At 45.8% G+C, this 22,024-nt stretch overlaps 1 protein-coding gene across 8 annotated transcripts in view; it reads right to left on the bottom strand.

Annotated features, from left to right (window-relative positions):
- wt1a (WT1 transcription factor a) overlaps positions 1-22,024 on the bottom strand; it is a 43,820-nt gene that overhangs the window by 8,183 nt on the left and 13,613 nt on the right. For 2 of the 8 annotated variants that reach the window (XM_047333208.1, XM_047333207.1), the window contains exons 1-4: positions 14,172-15,017; positions 11,762-12,615; positions 7,860-7,976; positions 6,695-6,797 (exon numbers count right to left, since the gene is read on the bottom strand). In XM_047333208.1, the coding sequence (XP_047189164.1) occupies positions 6,695-6,797; positions 7,860-7,976; positions 11,762-12,242 (701 nt within the window). In that variant the 5' untranslated portion in view covers positions 12,243-12,615; positions 14,172-15,017. Of the gene's footprint in view, positions 1-2,212; positions 2,297-2,786; positions 2,804-6,694; positions 6,801-7,859; positions 7,977-11,761; positions 12,616-14,171; positions 15,786-20,045; positions 20,191-20,566; positions 20,734-22,024 lie in introns of those variants that run through there. The other 6 variants (XM_047333205.1, XM_047333202.1, XM_047333203.1 and 3 more) reach the window with 6 other exon arrangements.

The raw sequence follows: 22,024 nt of genomic DNA on the forward strand, positions 1-22,024 counted from the left end.
ATGAATTAAAAAAACTGTTTGGTTAATAAGCTTCATCACTCTCTTGCTGAGAGTTAAATGTGAGGAATGATATCACTGTTATGGCTGTTTAATGTAAGGCTACAGATAGCAGCTAGTTAGCTTGTGTCGCGCAAATAGGACTGGGAACAAGAAACCGCTAACTTCGCTCTGTCCATATAAAACCACAGCTTATCATATTTACACTTACAGTTTTTGTATGTGATGAACAAACAAAGTATAAAGTGTTAATTTTTTATTTCAATTTGCTGGCAACTGGATTTTTCTTTGAAAACTTCAGACGAGCGGTCGTCAGTATTTACGCTACGCTAAGCTAACCGGCTGCGATGACACATCTCACTTTAGGCCAGAAAACAACACAAGCGCATTTCCCTGCAAAAGTCTGCAAAACTTGAGGGGAATTACCCACAATTCATAGTACGGTTAAAAAAAATGTTCCTTGCTGATCTGTTGCAACACTGCCAAGCATAGAGTTGCAGCTACAAATGAAGGCGTTACAACATAATGTGGTGATGTGACGTCCAGCGTTGAAGACTTGGAATGGGCCTATCTCGCTCTTCCTCTCCGGGTTAAACTCCCCTACACTTCCTCTTCCTCGCCTCCCCGCTCCCTCTTTATCTCCCTGCTGACTCCGTCCTCCTCCTCCTCCTCCTCCCTCCTCCCGAGAGAGAGAGAGAGAGAGAGAGAGAGAGAGAGAGACGCACAGAGAAACACCAGCACAGCCAGACGCCGTTGAAACGAAAAGAACTCACTCATTTAAACACATTCGCAGACGCTTGCATCCAACCACACACGCGTACGTCTTCACAGCCAAGTAAGAACGGACATTGCTGCCTTTCTCCCCCCGATCGTCCGCGTCCATCCGAGTCTCAATCGGACATTTTTTAACTGTGACCGACGTCCGTTGGCTCGGAGTATGGAAAGTATTTGTTGTTTGACCTGCTCGTTGCCAGGCAGGTCGCGGTGACCCGGCACCGCACAGAGGGTTTAACTCCGTCCGGACAGCGGACGCTGGCGCTGACTGAGGTTTGAAAAGTGTCTCTGTTTCTATTTTACAGTGAGAATGAGATGTACGGGAATGTTCCTGTATGTGGCCCGATCAGGTGATTGGACTTGAAAGAGGCGGTACCCAATACCCTCCAGCATCATGCGGAGAATTAAGATGTAAAAGTTGGACACGATTTGGATTTAATTCTCATTTTGGTCCAAAGTAAATGTTACAACACGTACTTGTCAGACTTCCCAGGATATATTCTCGGTCCCCAGTGGATGACTCACGATCATTTTTTGGCATCTTCATGACCTTGTGTCTGGTGCCAGTGTCACTTTAACATTCCCTCCCACATGATTGACAGATTGGTGAATATGCTCGACACACAGAGGACAAATTTAAAGTTCTTGGTTTTCTTTTTGGCACTTTTACAACCTCTGGGGGACTTTTTTGGAAGAGCTTCGTTCACTCTACGGCCCACGGATTCATAAATTCACATTAGAATCTGATCTTTTATTTATTTCTGTTGACGTATTATTCTTTGCATATTATATTTACTGTTTGACTCTGAGTGATTAGCAACGTGGTTTGTGTGCTTCTAGTAACGCAAATGTTTGTCAAGAGTTTTTTAGACTTTTTGGATCACATAAATAAAGAATTACTTTTTTCTTTTGGAATTTTTTTTATCAAATTGTTTATTTAAAAATTGTTTTTAAAAATAAATTTTAAAAGACCAGTAGGTTTTACGATTCGATTTTAAAAAGCATCCAACAGTTGGATTAATCGTTGCTCAGATTTGGATTCACATGATGCTCTCCCTTACATATTTCATAGAATCATAAATTAAATAAATAATAATAAAATAAATCAAAAACATCCAGTTTAAGCAGAAAACATGCGGTGAGCTGAAGGATGACCACAACACCTGGCTACCTGCAAAAAGGGAATAGCTTTGACAACAGTTGTGACCTCTGACCTCACCGAGGACCCGCCGACACACGACTGCTGCGCTGCGAGAAATTGAAATCATTGGATGGAGAACCAAAGTTATTGTTCAGGGCGGCCATTGCTTCCCCACCGTCTCACACACCATGAACGTCACACTGACTGACTGACTGACTGACTGACTGACTGACTGACTGACTGACTGACTGACTGACTGACTGTTCAAAGGGAGCGTCGGATGTGGGTTGAGTTTCCTACCTCTTCACGGTGGACGCCAGTGTATTGACAGGGCTCCATGCGACACACTCCAACTGAGAGCTCATTTGATATAAATTGTCTCCGCTGTGGAGGAAACGTAGAAGAAGAAGAGAGGCGACGTGAGCTGGTGCCGTGGACGACTGGACGGTCATTTACCAGAGCAGCGTCGAGCGCCGGCGTCCGTTTGCGTGGAGCTGCTGCGTTGCACACGCACACACACACACACGCACACACACGGACACACACACACACGCACGCACGCACACGGACACACACACACGGACACACACACACGCACGCGCACGCACACGCACACACGCGCACACACACACACACGTGCAAATCTTAAAGAATGTGCCTGAGACAGACACCACGAAAAGCTACATTCTCCCATAACAGCCATCTTTCATTAAACACAGCAGACTCCACAATCATTAATCATACCTGCCGTGTGATTAAATACACTGCTGCTACACACACACACACACACGCACGCACGCACGCACGCACGCACGCACGCACGCGCACACACACACACACACACACACACTCTCTGTGGATTTATAGCCCTCACCCCCTGACACCGCAGCCCCTCCATCACACCACCTGCAGGCTCGCAGCGGTCTGGACGGGGGTGGATGTGGTGCCTGGTACCCTGCCGCTCTTACTTTACAGTAGAGCCCGAGGGGGGGGGCCCAGCCGAGCACAAGTGCTTCTCTTTCTGCTGAAATATCGTCGGAACGATAGAACGATAAGATTTAAATGACCCATCCGTGACATTTCTCAGAATAAATAAGCGTCTGCTTCGTCCCTAATCTTCTGCCGTCGAGCGGATCTGTCTTGGTAAAACCCCTCTGATCCACAGCAGGTGAACCGTGATCTCTTTGGACTAAACAGAAGAAGGAAACCGGGAGGTTTAGCGCGAGGGGCGGAACGAAAATACTAACTTCACGAACCGCAGACACACGTCAAAAGAAAAAGACGATGCCGTTTGTTCCGCGGGTTATTTGGTCATAAAGTATCACATAGGACATTTGTTCTGGAGTCTCCACAAAGATGTCACAAGTCATCTCCTGGGCGACCAGACGGCGAATGTGCCTACGAAATTTTGACGACAATCCATCCGATAGTTGCCAGTAGAAGCCAACCTGGTGGCACAAGAGCAAAAAATTCAAAAAGATGCCTCGTGGAATTAATTGTCTGGGATTCCATGAATGACGGAACAAGGGCTCATGGCTCCTTCCAGATATTCCACTAACAGTCATTCAAGAATCATGAATCAACGCCATCACGTGTGACCGAAAGAAATCTCTCCGTTATTCTGGCTAATTAACTCTCAGTCACCAGGATGATTTTTGAATTGGCACGAACCAATAATTTACACCGTCAGAAATCTTGGAGAGCCACTGCTTTTGCATGATGTATTTTAACAAACACGTCTATCTACCACTGGCAAACAGTCTAATCGTCAAGTCTGCTTGAAGTATGTGACAACACAAAGGTCCGGAAATGTTGCGACGGACATTTTCCAAAACATCGATGACTGCAAAAGAACCCAACACTGCTCTCCACATCTGAAGTATCGTCATGTCCCGCCTCCTGCATGCTCGACCCAGACGCCACAGAATTTTCCTGTTGGTGTGAACGGGTCGGACCCGGATTGTCTCCTGCCGCGTTCTTCACGAGTGATCGGCAAAAATGTTCCGGAAAAATTGGGTCCTGGACATTTCTTTCCCAGAGATCATGTCTGAAAACAGCTTATTTGTATCTGTACTTCAAATAATGTCTGAATGAGCAACTTTTTAAATATATATATATATATATATATATATATATATATAGATACATGAAATAAATAAAAAAATTAAGAAATACAATTTGGGTTTACGTCGGAAGTTTCACGAACATCGTGTGGCTGTTTCTCCACTCCACATACTTTCATACGGTTTCTTACTACGATAAGACCTAGTGTGTGTGTGAGTGTGTGTGTGTGTGTGTGTGTGTGTGTGTGTGTGTGGGTGAGAGACACACACACACAGTCTCTCTCTCTCTAATAATAAGACTTGAGCGTGTTTTCATTTCATGTTGTTCCAGCAGGCCGAGCTGACGGCCTGTAGAGTAAATACAGTCCTGTTGGTACCAGGCTGCGAGATTAGACAACTCGTATGAGCATTCCCAGCGCCGTGTATGTGTGTGTGTGTGTGTGTGCGCGCGAGTACTGAGCAGATATCAGTTATGTTTATGACCAAAAAGACCCTCAGACTGAGACTGAGACGACAGCCAGTGTGTCCTCCCCTCATATCTCTCATGTCTCTCTCACACACACACACACACACACACACACACACACACACACACACACACACACACACACACACACACACACACACACACACACACACACACACACACACACACACACACACACACACACACACACACACACACACACACACACACACACACACACACACACACTGAAACGCTCGTACTGCATCTGCCCGCTGCAGCATTTTACACTGGATTCCTTCGGCCCCTCCGTCCACGGGAAACAAAAGCGGCGGCGGCGGCATGTGAGGAATGTTTCACTTTGGAAACGTCACAACAAGAAAACAGTTTGGGGGAAGAGCGCACAGGCGAGGGGGCGTACGGACGACCGCGTGAGATCCATCAATACGTCTGTGAAAGGTGCGCGCAGGTGGCAGTGAACTGGCAGACATGGGGGCGGAGCTTGTGCAGTGGCTCCTGGTGGTTGGCGGTTGGCAGACAGAACAATTTTTTTTAAAGACAAGGGGAGTCAGCTGAGCGATTTGAGTCTAAGAGCCACCCAGGAGAAGTTTGCAATGACTGTACCATCACGGTGACGGTGGGACTAGTCTGTCTTTGACGTAGGGGATGAGAGGACTCCTGCACGACGAACGAGGGAAGTGAGACGTCAGGTAGACGGGCGCTGAGCTGGAGGCGGAGCTGGAGGCGGAGCTGACCTTGTGTCTTTACCCTCTGCAGTCTGCAGCGGACGTTTGGGAGCAATTCTTGATCGTGAGACACTTTTTTTTTTTTAGCAAATATCACGAAATCAGCCAATCAGATCGTTCCGCTCGTTCAATGACACGCCAACTCTCATTGGTGCTTTTGTCTGCGGCCACGTGGAATTTTAATGCGACTCGCCGTTCGCCGAGCGTCTCCTGAGAAATCAACCAACCACTTGAATTAGTTTTAAAAAAACACAGCAGCTACTCGGTTCTGGCAAGAACTCGAAACTACGAGCACATTCCACATATTATCGCCTCCTCGCACTGGTTACCCGTCGTTTTAGGAATTGATTTTTACTTGTGTTTAAATCGAGGACGCCCATTGTCCACAGGTAGACAGAACTTTATGGAGCATAATGCTGAAAAAATAGGACATCGTGTTTTGTCTATTTCATTTTTTCCCTCACAGAAAACATCGCCACGGTCGATGTTGTTGGTAAAGTCCAAACCAGAGTTTTTCCGACTGTAACGAGTCCAAACGTCTGCGGTGAAGAAGATCTTCACACTTTACATAACTCTCATCAGGACCTCACGTCGGTGACGGGAGCGGAGCTGCTCGGTGACCCCCCCCCAGAAGAAGAAGAAGAAGAAGAAGAATCATAGCTGTGGTTTCTTTCCGCTCCCTCGCAGACCTGAACCTTGTCGAGTGGAAAAATGTTTGTGAAGCTCAGTTTTCCAGTCGTTCTTCATCTGCTGTACGAGAGCGGATCACAGAATCACGGGTGTCTGACGTCGCTGTGGAGCGTTTGACCTCGGCCTCCGCTCATTGCTCTTGATTTTCACATATTTAGAATAAAACTCGTTTTTGACAGGTGAGAAATATTTGGAGATTTGATTGCGGCAACTGTGACAGTCTGGATTATTAATACGTGAACGTTGTGGCGATGCACAGTAATTCATCAGAGGCTGTAAACGATGGTAAACGTGGAGTTCCGCTGCAATAACGAGTGGAATTGATCCAAAGCCAGAATTCACAGTTATTGTTACATGAACAAAAACAGTAAGACAATGATGATTATTTTTAAGTTCTGTCGGCGGCGAGCGGCAGCACTAACTACTCCCCAAAATATTTTTCTCATTATTTTCTCAAATCCTCCCAGTGTCAGGTGACGTCCTGCCGTTGGACGACGAATTAACCAACTGGCGTCAGAATATGAGAGCCTCCGAACCGGAGCGGGGGGAAAGAGAACTACGTGCAAACTGCTCACTGCGACCGACAGCACCAGAGGAAGGAGGACGAAGTCAGAAAGGAGGAAGTGGCAGCGGCAGACAGACCTGTCCTGAAGGTGAACATCCTGTTCCCAACAACCGCATCCTGAACCACCGCCGCTCCACAACACACAATCGACAATGGACCCCCCCCCCCCGCCCCCCAGCTTCAGTTGTTTCTGTTTGTTTGTTATAAAATTAGATATTAATGTGCGTGTGTGTGTGTGTGTGTGTGTGTTACCTGTTGTAAGGGTTCCTCAGCAGCAGGGCCTGGCTGCCCGTGCAGCTGTCTGACGGTGTGTGGCATCCATAAACCGGAGGGGGTACGGGATACTGCTGCTCACCTACTGGGAATGGACACACACACACACACACACACACGCGCGCGCTATAAAATATATACGTGCGGATGCATTTGTACGTCCACGCGCTCCTATAAAAGTCTGCAGATGAAGGTAAACTCATTGGCCAACTCCCTCGGAGGAGATAATTTAAACCTCCTCCATAGCTCATCTCCTTTAAACTCTCGCCCTCCCCTTCCACTTCTCCCCCTACAAATATAAGAGCCTTCGCTTCGTGTTCCCGATCTCCCAGGTTCCCCCGGCAGCGCGGCCAATGGCTCCCTCGACGATTTCTCAAACATCCCCCCCCCCCAAAAAATGTTTTTCCCTCTCAGCTCCAATTCTCTCCCAAAAAAAGTTAGCTCCCAAAACAAAACGGGCCTAAATTTACAGCGGCGGCTTCACAAAAACACACACATCTACATATCGACCAATAACAATGCTCTGCACGGGGAGGGATTAAAAAAGAATAGGTGGGCGGATGAAAGGAGGGATGCGAGGAGGAGGAGGAGGAGGAGGAGACGAGGGAGTTGGTGAGTCAGGATGTGGGTGATTTACACCTCCGACAGGCGAGGTCACCGCGGAGACGTCAGAATGAAGGGACAAGACCGTCCCTGGGTGAGGGCCACGGAGCTGCCACGCACACGCAGCTGTGCACGCACACGTGAAAACACTTTCTCTAAAGAAAGGTGGATATTGGAAATATATATATATATATATATATATATTTTAAATAGATAAGCTTGGAAATGTCAACCCCCACTTCTTCTGCAGCTTCTGCCTTTGGACAACAAAGAGACAAATAGCTGAGAGTGAAATTCTCTTAGATGACACACACACACACACACACACACACACACACACACACACACACACACACACACACACACACACACACACACACACACACACACACACACACACACACACACACACACACACACACACACACACACACACACACACACACAAACACACACACACACACACACACACACACACACACACACACACACACACGGGACAAAAAGACCATATCATTTCATAACACACACACTCACTCACCCATCGAGTTCTGCTGAGTCAAAGCGTCTTCGTGTTTGAACGAGTGGTTGGAGAACTGCGAGCCGTGGTGCGTTGGAGTGTGTCCGTAATTGCCGGCGCCGTCGAACGCGCTGTAGCCTGCAACGCACACACACACACACAGAAAGTCTTGAATAGAACAGACACATCACATGGCTGCAAAGACACAATGATGATATTTTCATTTTTCTGTGAAAAGGGGCATTAACCTGATGATAATGGATCAAATTAGATTCTTACGCCTCCGTCTTGCAAACAGTGTAACGCCCGTCATTACTTTCCAAAGCTAATTTGCTTTTGATGAGGACAGATGTTTGACACAAAATCAAGTCACTACAGAAATGTGGTCGAATATGTGAAATTACATTTGCGGTATTTGCTGGTCGGGTCCCAATAAAGTCACAAGAAAGGTTTTTGCGTCTCTCCACAGAGAATCTGAAGAATGAGCTGCAGTTTGGCTTCACACGTACAGTGAGCAGGGGAACTGATATTACACACACACATTCATTTTCTATGAAACTGAGATCTAATTCGTCTGACAAACTACAATTTTTATTCCAATTATTTTCTCTTTATTTCTAATCAAATGTTGCCATGACCCTCGTCTCTGTCACGTGTGTGATGCATCTATAGATGTTTGGGATTTATCTACCTTAGAAATTGAAAAAAAAAAAAAAGAAGAAGCAGAACAAAAGAGAGAGAGAACAGAAATCAGTTCTGTATTGTTCATAAACACACACACACGTACACACACACACACACACGTACACACAAACACACACACAAGATGGTACACACACACGCACACAAACACAGACACACCTGAAAACATGACTTCACCTTAAAATGTAATGACTGGGGAAACGCTTTTTGTACCCATCAGGTAAATAAGTCCACACACACACACACACACACACACACACACACACACACACACACACACACACACACACACACACACACACACACACACACACACACACACACACACACACACACACACACACACACACACACACACACACACACACACACACACACACACACACACACACACACTAGATCTGTGCCTGGCACCCCAGACCTGACTCATGACTTTGGCTGACCTAAAGGGCACAAACACACTCTCATAAATCACCCCGACGCACTGACAACACACACACACACACACACACACACACACACACACACACACACGCTTCATTAATTACAATGCAACACTTTCACTGACTTTCCTCGGTGAATCGGTCGGTGGGTGAGAGGAGAGGGAGGGAGGAGGGACAAGAGAAAGAAAAAAAAAACCTCATTAAACTTCTCCATTTATCTCCTACTCACCCCTGTCTGACCACCGAGCACCCCCCCTCCCCCCTCTGTGTGTGTGTGTGTGTGTGTGTGTTGCCTTGAAGTCCAGCACTGAGGTGACAAGCGGACGGGTCAACTCAACTGGAAAAGCTGCGAGTCTGGAAATTCCCCCGAGATTTTCTTTTTTTTCTCTCTAACTGTCACGAACTTCAGTCAAACTTCCGTTGAAATATCCAAGAACCAAATTTCTACCGCATCATTTCAAAATAAGGGAACCCCCCCCCCCCTCCGTCTCTAATTAATGTTACGGTCCATCCTGACATTTGGAGAAACTCTCGTTGTCTTTTATGTTTTCACGTGAAGCGTCGTCTTTAAACATCTGAGCCGATGTGAGCGAGTATAAAACAATTTACAGCTTTAAAAAGTTTTTAAAAAAAATAGTAGAGTAACAGATTAATATACTTAAAAAATGGTGATTTGATCAAACGAAATCCTGTGACGTTCGACTGTTCACTGATAAACTCTTTGACCTCTAGAAGATATTTAACCGTTGGAACAAAATAAAAACGTGATCGCTCTCTGAAAATCTGCACCCACAACTCTTGTCCTGAGTTGTTCCGTGGCTGCCGGGCCTCTGCTCACACCAAATCTGAAAGAGCTGAAACATGAAATTCACGTTGACGTGTGCGTGTGTGTGCGTGTGTGTGCGTGTGTGTGACCCTGTGTTGTTCTGGTATCATCTCCACTGTGTCTGACCCGAGTCCTGCTGTTAGTTTGTTTGTCTGTGCTCGTCCAGCCACGGCAGGGGAGGGGGGGAGATAACACAGGTCAGAGGTCAGCTCGGCTCTCTTTCATTATAATGTTATTCCTAAATTATCTGCTTGATAAGCATGTTATTACTAATTAATCCGTTGACCGACCACTGGGGGGATTCATTATCTTGACGACAGCGACGGATCCGGATCAGGATCAGGATCAGGATCAGGATCAGGATCCGGATCAGGAATTAGATGTGATGATCGACCCAGAGCGGGTTCCGACGGTTTGGTTTGGATTTGTCCTTAAACACATCGTGTGGTTCTGAAGGAGTCCGAGTATTTAGTGACGCTGCAGATGTGACGATGATGAATTAAAAAGAGGAAGTTTCACTTCGAACGGAATTCAATTTGAACGAATTTAGTTTTAAAGAGACAAATAGGAAGCAATGCAACAGATTTATTTAAAAGCATCATTCACTCCCACACAAGGTTCACTGTGTGTATGTAACACACACGTAATATTATATGGATGTGTATGTAATACTTTGTCATTATTTTGTATATGTATATATAATTAAATCTATGCTTTAACAGGCAAAATTAAAATATAGGTTCAACTCGTAAATTAACGCAAATGACTTTTTCTTTTAATTAAAGCTGCATTTAAAAAAGAAGAAGAAGAAGATCATTTGAATGCTTTAACTTTGTGTCGTACATCACATCACTCGTGCATTTTATTCACAATCTGCAGGAATTTATTTCGTCGCACGCTGAAGAAAATGATCACGACTTCCAAATGTGAAAAATATCAAATTTGCCTAAAGTTAATACTGTAAGTCTGGTTTTAGTGTTTAGTTCCTTTGTTTTCATAGAGTCAACTTTCTCCTTTTACTATTAAAATATAAAAGAAGAGTTTCGTCATGAAGTATGAAAATTAATAGGATATAAATGTGTAGTTCCAGGATGATGAGAAAAATTAAATATTTTAATTCTATACGGGAAAAACCTGTGGTTTGAATATCTGAACATGAGCATTCTAAAAACACACACACCACAAGCATAACGAATAAAACTAAAGAAAATGAATATGCCTTTTATAATAAATAAATAAATATGATTCATGAAGAGAGAAGTTGCACAGATATTTGTTGTCGTCAAACTGACCCAGGAACCTTTTATTGTTGACATCAGTTACGTGTGATGTCACACGCGACATTTCTCACACCTTCCCCTTAAATATGAAATCGTTCGTGACACGAGGCTCCTCGGGGGATTCATCGCCGTTCACACGTGTGCGTCAAAACATCCAGAGATCAGAACGAATAAGACTTGAACTCCTCTTACTTCCACAGCTGTTTCGTCATTTCGTGAACTGAACTGAACGCGACCGGTGGCGAGGGAACGTGTTCCGTTACCGTCCGGCAGACGCCGACCGTCCCGTGAATATATACAATCATCCAACTACACAAAACAGGAGTTCTTCAGTACGTGACGTTTGTCTTTTAACGACCTGCGAACCGGGAAAAGATCTGAAGGATTCAGATCTGTGAGTCGAATATTCTGCGGCACAAGCGAGAAGTCAGCGTGTCGACACGAGGGCCAAGGTCTAAGGTCATGACCTTAATACAGATGTGATATGACTGACACGTCTTCGTGCAAACCGACATACGGCGACGGAAAACGGGTCAAATTTGTGCCGATTTAAAGATGTGTGACATGAATCTGCACCAAACGTCTCGTGTCATAACTGATAACACTCTGTAGGTGACAAGAACACACGTAAACACACACACACACACACACACACACGCGCGCACACTCTACCTGTCTGGTTGCGGGCCGCCTGCTGCGTGTCCATGCAGTTGGTCAGGTACGGCGGGTTGCTGAACATCCTGCCGGGGGGCTGGTGGTGGTGTGGCCCCGCCACGGCGGCCACGGGCGGCGGCTGGGTGGCGGACGGCGGCGGCGGCGGCGCCCCGAACGCCGTCCCGTACCTGCAGGCGCCCGTGCCCGTGAACTGGCCCGAGAAGTGAACGGTGAAGGCGCTCAGGCCGCAGTGGGGGTCGGCATCGTGCACGTGGGGGTCGCCCGTGGCCCCCCACGTGGGCTCCTGCTTGATGAAGGAGTGCGAGCCCAGGGAGGTGTGCGGCGCGGCCAGTGAGGAGTAAGGGGAGGCGGCGGTGTGGAAGTCCAGGACGGGGGCCCACTGGGGGGCCGTGCTGACTGGCAGCGCCGGGCAGCCGGGGCTGGGCCCCGCCGGCACCGGGGGCAGCAGGGAGTTCAGGTCGCGCACGTCTGAACCCATGGCGGTCCAGGGGAGAGGAAGGAGGTAGGCAATTTTTGAAATCTGCCTCCCGTCCCACCAGCCTCTGAATCCTGGAGCGTCTGGAAAAGTCTGTCCCCTCGCCGCGAGGAAAGTTCTTCTTCTCTTCTTGGACTCGGTCGTTGCTCTTCAGCCGACAGTTTACGACACTGTGGAAAAACCCCTTAAGTCCGGCAGTCTCGGAAAAAGCCACAGCGACAGTGAACGTCTCTCAGCAGCAGCTGCAGAAGAAGAAATGAGGAAGGACGACGGGCGGTGATCAGCTGTGATCGTCAGCGTCCGTCAGAGGAAGAGAGTCGCTCTCAGAGAGATGGAGCCTGTTCAGGGAGGAGAGAGGTCTGAGCTCACAGCTTCTCTGTGAATGAGACAGAGTGGAGGAGTGAGGAGGAGGAGGAGGAGGAGGAGGAGGAGGAGGAGGGGGAGTAGCCCCTGTGTGTGTGTGTGTGTGTGTGTGTGTGTGAGGAGGGTTAGGGGGTGGAGTCAGGAGGTGATGAGGGACAGGAGCCCTCTGACTTCATACACTTACTGTATGTCTGAGCAGTGCGCACACACACAAACACACACACACACACGCACACATACACACACACACACGCACACATACACACACGCACACACACACACGCACACATACACACACACACACAAACACACACACACACACATACACAAAATCCAAATTCTGACCTGCAGTGACTCAAACAAAAACAAAAAAAATATTGTAATGTCACATTCTAGCTAATGTTGTAAAAAACAAAAAAAAAAAAAACAGAACAAAAATCAAACAAGAAAAAAAAACAGAACGGATCATCATGAAATATAGATTTTATTGATCAATAAGATTTTACCCCTGTAAATGTTTTTAACGTTGAGACGCTGAGATGCTCTCTGTGATAGATGATATATGATATAATAACTTCTGTGTTACCTCATAACGCAGGTCAATTTATTTTATTTATTATTGATTTGAAATCAGGAAGCTTCACATGCACAGGCCTCGCGCAGGAATCCGTTTCCAATGAGAAATATTAAATCGAACGCGCTGCAGCCCCCGTTTGATTCTATATTTACTGTAATTATTGATGGTGAGATTCTTTTAAAAGAAAGATTTAATTCTCGGTGATAATAAATGAGTCGACGGAGCCGCGGGTTGAGGCCTCGCGTGTCTGACTGCTCAAAAGGAAATGATGACATTGTATTTCCCCCTCTTTTAAAATTCAAATTTCATGAAAAATAAACAACCATAACCGATGGAAGACATTTTAAGATTCGTCTCCATCAAACTCAGAGACTCTCAATCGTGAAACTCTCGGGACACGTTCGAACATAAATGAAGACGTCATTCAGATTTTCACTTTCAGTTCTGTATTTTTGAACCGTGAGACAATATATTTATTTAGTGTGAATTATTTTAATAATTATTATGACCACAGACACAATTTATTGGTCTCTCTCTCCTCTGTTCGTTATTGTGATGATAAATGTTCCGTGTCACTTTGTGTTATTATCTCTGTCCGGTCTTAGAATAAATATATGATTCACATCCACACAGATCATATTCAAATCATCTTGAAAAAAACCCAAAAAAACAGCCGACAATAAAAAAAAAAAATCGAATCTGTTTTTTGCCTCCTTATATTTTCATTTGGGCCGAGACTATTTCTAAAAGTTAATTATGATCAATCGTGTAATAAATAATCGTCCATTTCCTCTAAAAAGAAAAACAAACCTCGCAACGCTTTTAATAATCCTGAGGTCCATTTCGACTGATGCCTTATTTCTTACATATATAGATATTAATATTATTTTTGCTTCGTCTGAAAACTTTCGTTCCCACGTGAATTTCAGTCGTTACAATAAAATAAGAATGAAAATAAGAATAAAAAACAATAAAAGAATTCTCGTTCGTACTTCCCTGTTGGAACCCGTCGACCCGCGTGCTCGTGTCCTCGTGCCCGTGTCCTCGTGCTCGTGTCCTCGTGCTGCGGGTCGGACTCCGGCTCCGTCCGGACCCGTCCACGGCCCCGCAGCCATAATTTAACATGATGTAAAAGACACACAGGGGAGAGAATATGAAGAGGAGGAGGAGGAGGAGGAGGACAGGCGTGATGATGAAGAATCTTCACTCTGCTACAGAAAGATGTAACACGGTATTTCAGAATGTCTCCAAATTAATTTCTTAAAACATGACTCAAGGGATTCATGCTGCTTATGTTTACATAACTTATTTTTTTTTTATTTAAAGCACACGCACATATTTAATTTAGTTTCAGTTTCCACATTGTGAATTATAAATAACATTATTCTTTATATCAGCCTGGTGCGTGGATGAAAACAACCCAATTTGTCAGAATCATAAATTCGTGTATTATCTGAATGAATATAGAACCAGACTGACCAACTGAGGAGAACGATGACATCATCTTTCTGGCTTCAGGCTAACTTTAAAAAATTTTTTTAGGACCATAGACTGTATATGAAAATAGACGTAGTATAGTGCCTGAAGCCTGTCTTCTGTGTACTCACCAGCAGGGGGCGACTCTATGAGAAAGTGACTCTACTTCTCACGTGATTTATAACGTCAGAAAACATTTTATGGTTCCATCTCTAGTTCCAAGTCTTCTTCAACACAGCACGATGTTCACTTTGCACATTACTACAGTAGCTAGCACCGTCCGGTCCAATAGGTGCAGGTCGCAGGTGTATAGGTGAATGTCCAGGCCACGCCCCCTGCTACTCCAAATATGGTCACTTCAGCTTTAAAAAAACAAACAAAAACAAGATGGCGCCGGTCAAAATTCTAAACACAAGGTTTTAAAACGACCACTGGCTGATGTCACGATGGGATGGACACCTGTCAATCAAGGCAACTGTTGAAGCCTCATCATCTGCCTCAGAAACAACCACTTTCTAAATGACCAGGAGCAACTTCAGACAGGAGGGAGATTAAACTTCTTCTTGTTGAAAAATGAAGCAACACATTTTCATCCACTTTCTTCTTTAAAAAAAAAATATATATATATTTTCAATTTGCACATAAACAAAAAAAACACATGAAAGAAGAAAAGAGTTTCTTTGAATTAAAGGTCAAAATATAACAAAACAATGTTTTCGTGCTCGTCCGAGGGGAAAGTTGTGATATTTACTGACTCTTTGACCTGTCGTGCAAAGAGCTTTGATTCATAAGACAAGAAAAATGGAAAAATGTCACAAATTGCAGTTCATTCATTTTTTTATTTTACTGCACTTTACTTTTTTGTATTGTTTCCTGTGAGTCAATTCCATTGGATGAACTGCAGCTGAAGTCATGTCAAAACAAACTCTGTGTGTGTGTGTGTGTGTGTCGTCCTTGAATCCACCACTGCCTCTGATCTACGACTCCAGACTGTACAGGCCTTTTTAAGGTTATCTCTCTCTCTCTCTCTCTGTCGCTGACTGATGCTCCTGGTTTTACCGACTCTTGTGGCCATGGCAACAAACACACACACACACACACACACACACACACACACACACACACACACACACACACACACACACACACACACACACACACACACACACACACACACACACACACACACACACACACACACACACACACACACACACACACGCCACACGCCACACGCCACACGCACGCACCCAGTATCCATCTACAGAATCAAAATGATTTCCTTGTCATGTAAAAGACTTCTGGATGAAGAACGTCGACGGAGAGGGAACCAGCCTGAGAGGGAAACAGCTGTTTGGTCGAATAACAGCTGGAAACATTTCATTCTTCGGCATTATTAAGTGTCAACTCGCTCCTCGAAGCAAATCATCGTCTTCTTCATTTTTGGGACACATTTGTAATTTTTCCAGAGGCCATGAGGGTTCCTTTCTCTTCCCATTTAAGATAAAAGGATGTTCAACTACTGGACAACGACTCTGGCAAACTGCCACACACACACACACACACACCCACACACACACACACACACACACACACACACAGCGATGCATTTAAGTGTCCCAGTTTAAGTGGGTTTTCCCCGTCTTAACGGAAGTGTCCACTCAGCGCTTCTCTTCCCCCTGGAACCAATTAAAGTCCTGACACGTCTCAATTTGTTCGCAGGACAAGTACAAGTACACAGAAGCAGCGTGTGTGTGTGTGTGTTGTATTTGCATTTTCTCACTGTGCTGTATATGGTGTGTGAGTGTGTATTCCAGTTTGGGGTGTATCTGTGTTGAATTGACGAGCAGAGATAGAAGGTGACTTCACCATCTGGAAATCTAGTCTTGCTCTCGGCACAAAAGAACTGCTGACCCACGATTCAACTCTTCAGCTCCACGAGGAGCGAGAGAGGGAGAGAGAGGGAGAGGGAGAGAGAGAGGGAGAGGGAGAGAGAGAGAGAGAGAGGTTAGTAGGAGGAGAGGACGAGCGAGGGAGGGAGGTGGAGCGGGTGTTAAAAGTGTTTGTCATGAACAGAGGAATCAGTGAGATCAACGACAGTCCTGGAAATAAGACTTTCTCACACTCACACGCACACGCACACACACACACACACACACACACACACTCGCTGTTTAACTCGTCCACATGACTTATGTTGTGTCCGTCGTTGCCGACATGCGGGGAATAAAAAGGATGTTGCCGTGATGAAGTGCGAGCTCACATGACCTGACATTCTTTTCCTCTCAGCACCATTTACTGTACGAAACATGCGAGTGGATGTAGTACGTACATGGCGTCAGTTGGTCGGCGTCTCGGACGACCTGCTGACCGACGCAACTGAGTCGACAAAAACTCTCTCTCCGAGATGAGGACTTACTGTGACGTCTGTGTTTGTCAGCTGATCGTCTTATACGAGCACTAAAACAGGACACGAGGAGAACACATCTGAACATTTCCACTGTCCTGTTAATCCACAATACTGTTTCTGTTCATTCTCATCAGCCTCATTTCCAGTAGCAGCAGCACTTTATAGTGAAAGCGCTTGATAAACCACAGCTACAAGGACACTGAATAATAGACTCTGACATGACAGATGGAAAGAAATTAGAATGTCACTCAGTAGAGTGCATAACCCACCCAGCCAACCAACCAAACACCCAGCCAACCAGCCAGCCAGCCAACCAACCAGCCAGCCAACCAACCAGCCAACCAACCAGCCAGCCAACCAACCAGCCAGCCAACCAACCAACCAACCAGCCAGCCAACCAACCAGCCAACCAGCCAGCCAACCAACCAGCCAGCCAACCAGCCAGCCAGCCAGCCAGCCAGCCAGCCAGCCAGCCAACCAGCCAACTAAATAACCAACCAGCCAACCAGCCAGCCAGTCAAGCAACCAGCCAACTATCCAACCAACTAGCGGGCCAACCAGCCAACTAACCGACCAGCCAACTATCCAACCAACTAGCCAGCCAACCAGACAACTAACCAACCAGCCAACCAACCAGCCAACTAAATAACCAGCCAACCAGCCAGCCAGTCAAGCAACCAGCCAACTATCCAACCAACTAGCCAGCCAACCAGCCAACTAACCAACCAGCCAGCCAGCCAACTAACTAGCCAACCAACCAGCCAGCCAACCAGCCAACTAGCCAACCAGCCAACTAACTAGCCAACTATCCAACCAACCAGCCAACCAACCAACTAGCCAATCAACCAGCCAGCTAGCCAACAGACAGGGGTGAAATAGAACCTCTCTGGTGTGTAATAAATCAAAGCCTTTTCTGAGTCCTCTGATGATATCTCACTGTGGAGCTCTTTGTGGCAAAAGATGATAATAGTCGCTGCTTTAAAAAGTTGAAAGTGTTTTGAGATACACGTAAGACTTCAAAAGTAGCCATGTTGATGTGTCCTCACACCAGGAACATGAGATCTGAAAGTCGGATCAAGGGAAAGCCAAGTTGTGACCGAGGAGACACTGGAACCTCTCACTTTGGGCGGGGTTGACTGTTGGAACACAAAAGACACATTTGCGCCTTTTGTTCTGCGTTGTGCTGATAAATGTACAACTGATCCATCATGATAAGCCGTGTGATCCCTGATAGGACTCGGGCGGGAGTCCTGAGGAGAAACAAGCCAGCAGCACCGGGGTGGACGGCCCCAACACACGGGGACCAAATCACGTCTCTTTTCTTTTCCTTATTTCTCTTCGTGGGCAGCATAAGACATAAGACAGATATATCTACATAACAAGGAGACAATGACACACGGGAGCCCGTCGTCCCAGAGGAGCGCTGCTCCGGCATCTGACCCAACAACCAATATGCTCTCTCAAGATGGATGGCCCCCGCGGCCAATGGGAACGCATTCCTGCTCCGCGAACAACAAATTATCTTCAAATGAAAACTCCTCGTCCACCGAACTCCCATGTGCTTCCTCTAGACACACAGAGATCCCAGTGACCCCGGGAAATGATATTATTTTTGGTCTTCCATATTCGGCAGACTCGTGTTAAGGTGGTGACTTCATCGCCGCCACATTTAAAATGCAACTCAGCAGATATTTTCAAAACTCAAAGACTGATTAGAGAACATTCTTTTGTTTCCAGAAACGTTTGAAGTGCATTTGTGTACACATTTTTTAAGACGTCAATCTTGCACTCAGGAATTCCTGTATGAGTGTGTATGTATTTATGTTCAACCAGGTGTGGTTTGTGCCACAATATATAATATCTGTGGTTGTGTGTGTATGTGTATGTGTGTGAAGCCCTCTTTTGTTTCAGCAGGTTGTATTTGGTTCCTCCCTGCTCTCCTACAGACGTGTGTGTGTGTGTGTGTGTGTGTGTGCACGTGACCCCTGGATCCTCCCTCTGAGCTGATATGAAGGCAGAAGGATGAGTTCTTCTTCATACAGCTGGTTAATGATATCGCAACAAAGAGATCTTTTTGTTTTTAGTTTAGTTTTGTTTTGACCAAACATCCTGGGAAAAGAAAAAGTTTTATGATAGTTTTTGTTAATCAAGCATGCCAATAGAACTCGTAGATAGTATGAGGAGCAGACATCAGTTCCTCTTGGGTTTATTATTTTGAAGACTTGGAGGTGAATACACGTCCCTCAGAAGATGTTCCCCGACACAAACTCTGGAAAATGAGTTTTGCCGTTCACATGCGACGAGCGCAGCAGGAGATTGTCAGAGCGAGACGCGTTCACACCAACGGGAACATTTCAGGAACATTCAGGCGAGGGGGTGGCGCTTGGGTACGGCACCCACTACTCCACCACCTTATTTTCCAGATATGTTCCTGCTGTGTTGTACTGCTGAAATGGACATTTCCTGGAAATTTTGCTTGGGGACCTGCAGGAAAGATTTGCGGACGCGTCCTCACATACAGCCCCTCCCGAGAGGTCCAGGGAAATGTCTGGACCTCAGACTCCCTTCCACACCTTCCCATTGTACCGTAACAGAGGTGACATTTGCATATAACGGAAGGATAGAATTCGCACAAAGCGTGAAATCTCTCATCTTGTTTCGTGTCTTAATTCCCAGAGGGAAGAGAGAGAGTGACACATTTACAACCCGACCGACACGTCCAGACAGAGGCAGTGGTACGAAAACTGAATCAGCAACAACTTTTAAAAAAAAAAAAAAAGAAAAAAGGTGGACGGACACTTTGCATGTTTTTGCACATTCACATTTCCGTTGAGAGACTCCGACTCCGGTTTGACGAGTCACAGGTTAGCGGCACGGGGAGTGAGGGTGAGGAGAGGTTACGCACTGGTCCCACAGAGAAAACAAGGAAAATGGGGTTTTAATGTAAAAAAAACAACAACAAAAAAAACAACCCACCGACCTCCGAAAGAGACGACGCCCACTAACACAGGTGGTGGACCGGACTGACCCGGACTCGGTTCAGGGCTCGGTCGGAGTGAGAGCGTGGCACCACCGGGCGACGCCTCCGCTGAACTCGCACTGGTATTCAGACGATCCTGAAACAACTATCATAACACACAAAAAGAGAACATAAATACACGAGGAAAAAGAAGAGTTATGGCTTGAAATAACTCCTTGCTCCTGCAGGAACTGTCGGCGGTGAATCATTCATATATTCCCGCTGTGTGATAATATTAGGAATAAATATGAAAATGGACTGCAGGGCAGGAGATCTGACTTTCTACAATATGGGCTCCTTCAGGGTCACGTTTCTGGGGGAAGGTAATGAATTTAAAGCTGCAGTGTGTAAATATTTAGAAGAACTTATTCACAGAAATTGAACCATATTGTCCATAACTGTGTGTTCACACATGTGTAAATCACCTGCAACAAAGAACCGATGTTTCTTCGTCAACTTTTGAATGAGTCAAATATAGTTACCTTACCGTCCATCAATTAAAACGAGAATCTGGCCCGCGGAGGACTTCGGGTCCTCGTGTCACTATTTTTGAAGACGATAACATTCATTCCACCTTTCAACCGTGGGGGGAAACTTGGGGGTCGTGTCGGGCCCTTTGCGCAGGTCCTGTTCAGAGGAAGTGCAGATACTGTGATGGGGGAAAAAAAATGGTACATTGTAAACACACAAAGGCAGAATTGACAGTTATCTGATAAGGACGTTCTGCTGGTAAAACAAAGGTTATAAATAGGAGAACAAACATCAACACTTGACCCGTATTTTTAGGTTTTTTTAAGATGACGAAAGAGAGAAAGACAGAAAGAAATCCAGCTCTCAGCTGTGTCAACGTGTCAGGCCCTTGTAGGCACGATTATAAATATATAATTACATATAAAGTATATGTATTGTGATACTATTTACAATCAACTGATGGAGGCGAGTAATGTCACCAGATGATTTCGAAGTCTCTCCATTAAAAAGTAGTGCCTCAGCATTAGAATCTCAAATGGAGTTCATTGTTTCTACTGATAGAAACTGATTGCCGATTAGCGCAACTATTAAAATAACAGTGAGGTTGTATGAATAAATCTGAATCATCCTGTAACTGTGATGTCCCACAAAAGAGCGCACACCTCCGCCAAGGCCAAACAGTCCTACACGTCTGTCCAGCTCCTGCCCTTCAACCCTAAAATTGCCTGTATGAATTGGTGAATGTGACTTGTACTGTACTGTACTATAAAGCCCTTTGAGCGATTAATAAGACTAGAAAAAAAGCGCAGTATAAATATGGTCCATGTACCCTTAACACGGATTTAATTTGTAGAAACAAAACAAAAACAAAAAAAGCCCTAAAAATGCTCGAAATGCTAAAAGAGCGTGCGGAATATCTCCTGCAAACATTCACACGCGTGATGAAAGGAGCCGGGTTCTCCTCCACCTTGCCACGGTGCAGTAACTTGACTCCAGTGATGCGAGCCTCCGTCTCCATCTCGTCCTAGTCGCCTGCTCATAACGAGCCAGGGTCGGAGTCGCTCGGCCGAGCGGCACAACAAAGCGTCCGGCGGGGAGTCGGAGCGAGGCGGACGGCGCCGCTGGCAGCCAGAGCGAGGGGAACGCGCTGAAACAGATCCGAGAGCGGAGGACGGGCCGAGGTTCAGCGGCTGGTCAGCCCACGGCGTTTCACAAGAGAACACCAAATAAAAGCAGCGCTCTTGGCCTGTCGTCACTTTGAAATCTGTTGGTTTACGCCACAGGAAAAGGTTTGATCTCATAAAAGAACTGCGCCTCTTCCTTGTCCCAACCAGATTTATGCTGCCTGAATAATCCTGGTTAATCCAAACAACTGCCAGACTTGAAGCATCTTAACCCCTCTGTCGCCTGCTGGACAGCAGGTTTCATGTTGCACCATCGCCTCCAGCCAGCAGGTTCATCTCCAATTT

The sequence above is a fragment of the Scophthalmus maximus genome, chromosome 7, assembly GCF_022379125.1.
Source record: "Scophthalmus maximus strain ysfricsl-2021 chromosome 7, ASM2237912v1, whole genome shotgun sequence".
Classification (NCBI taxonomy): domain Eukaryota; kingdom Metazoa; phylum Chordata; class Actinopteri; order Pleuronectiformes; family Scophthalmidae; genus Scophthalmus; species Scophthalmus maximus.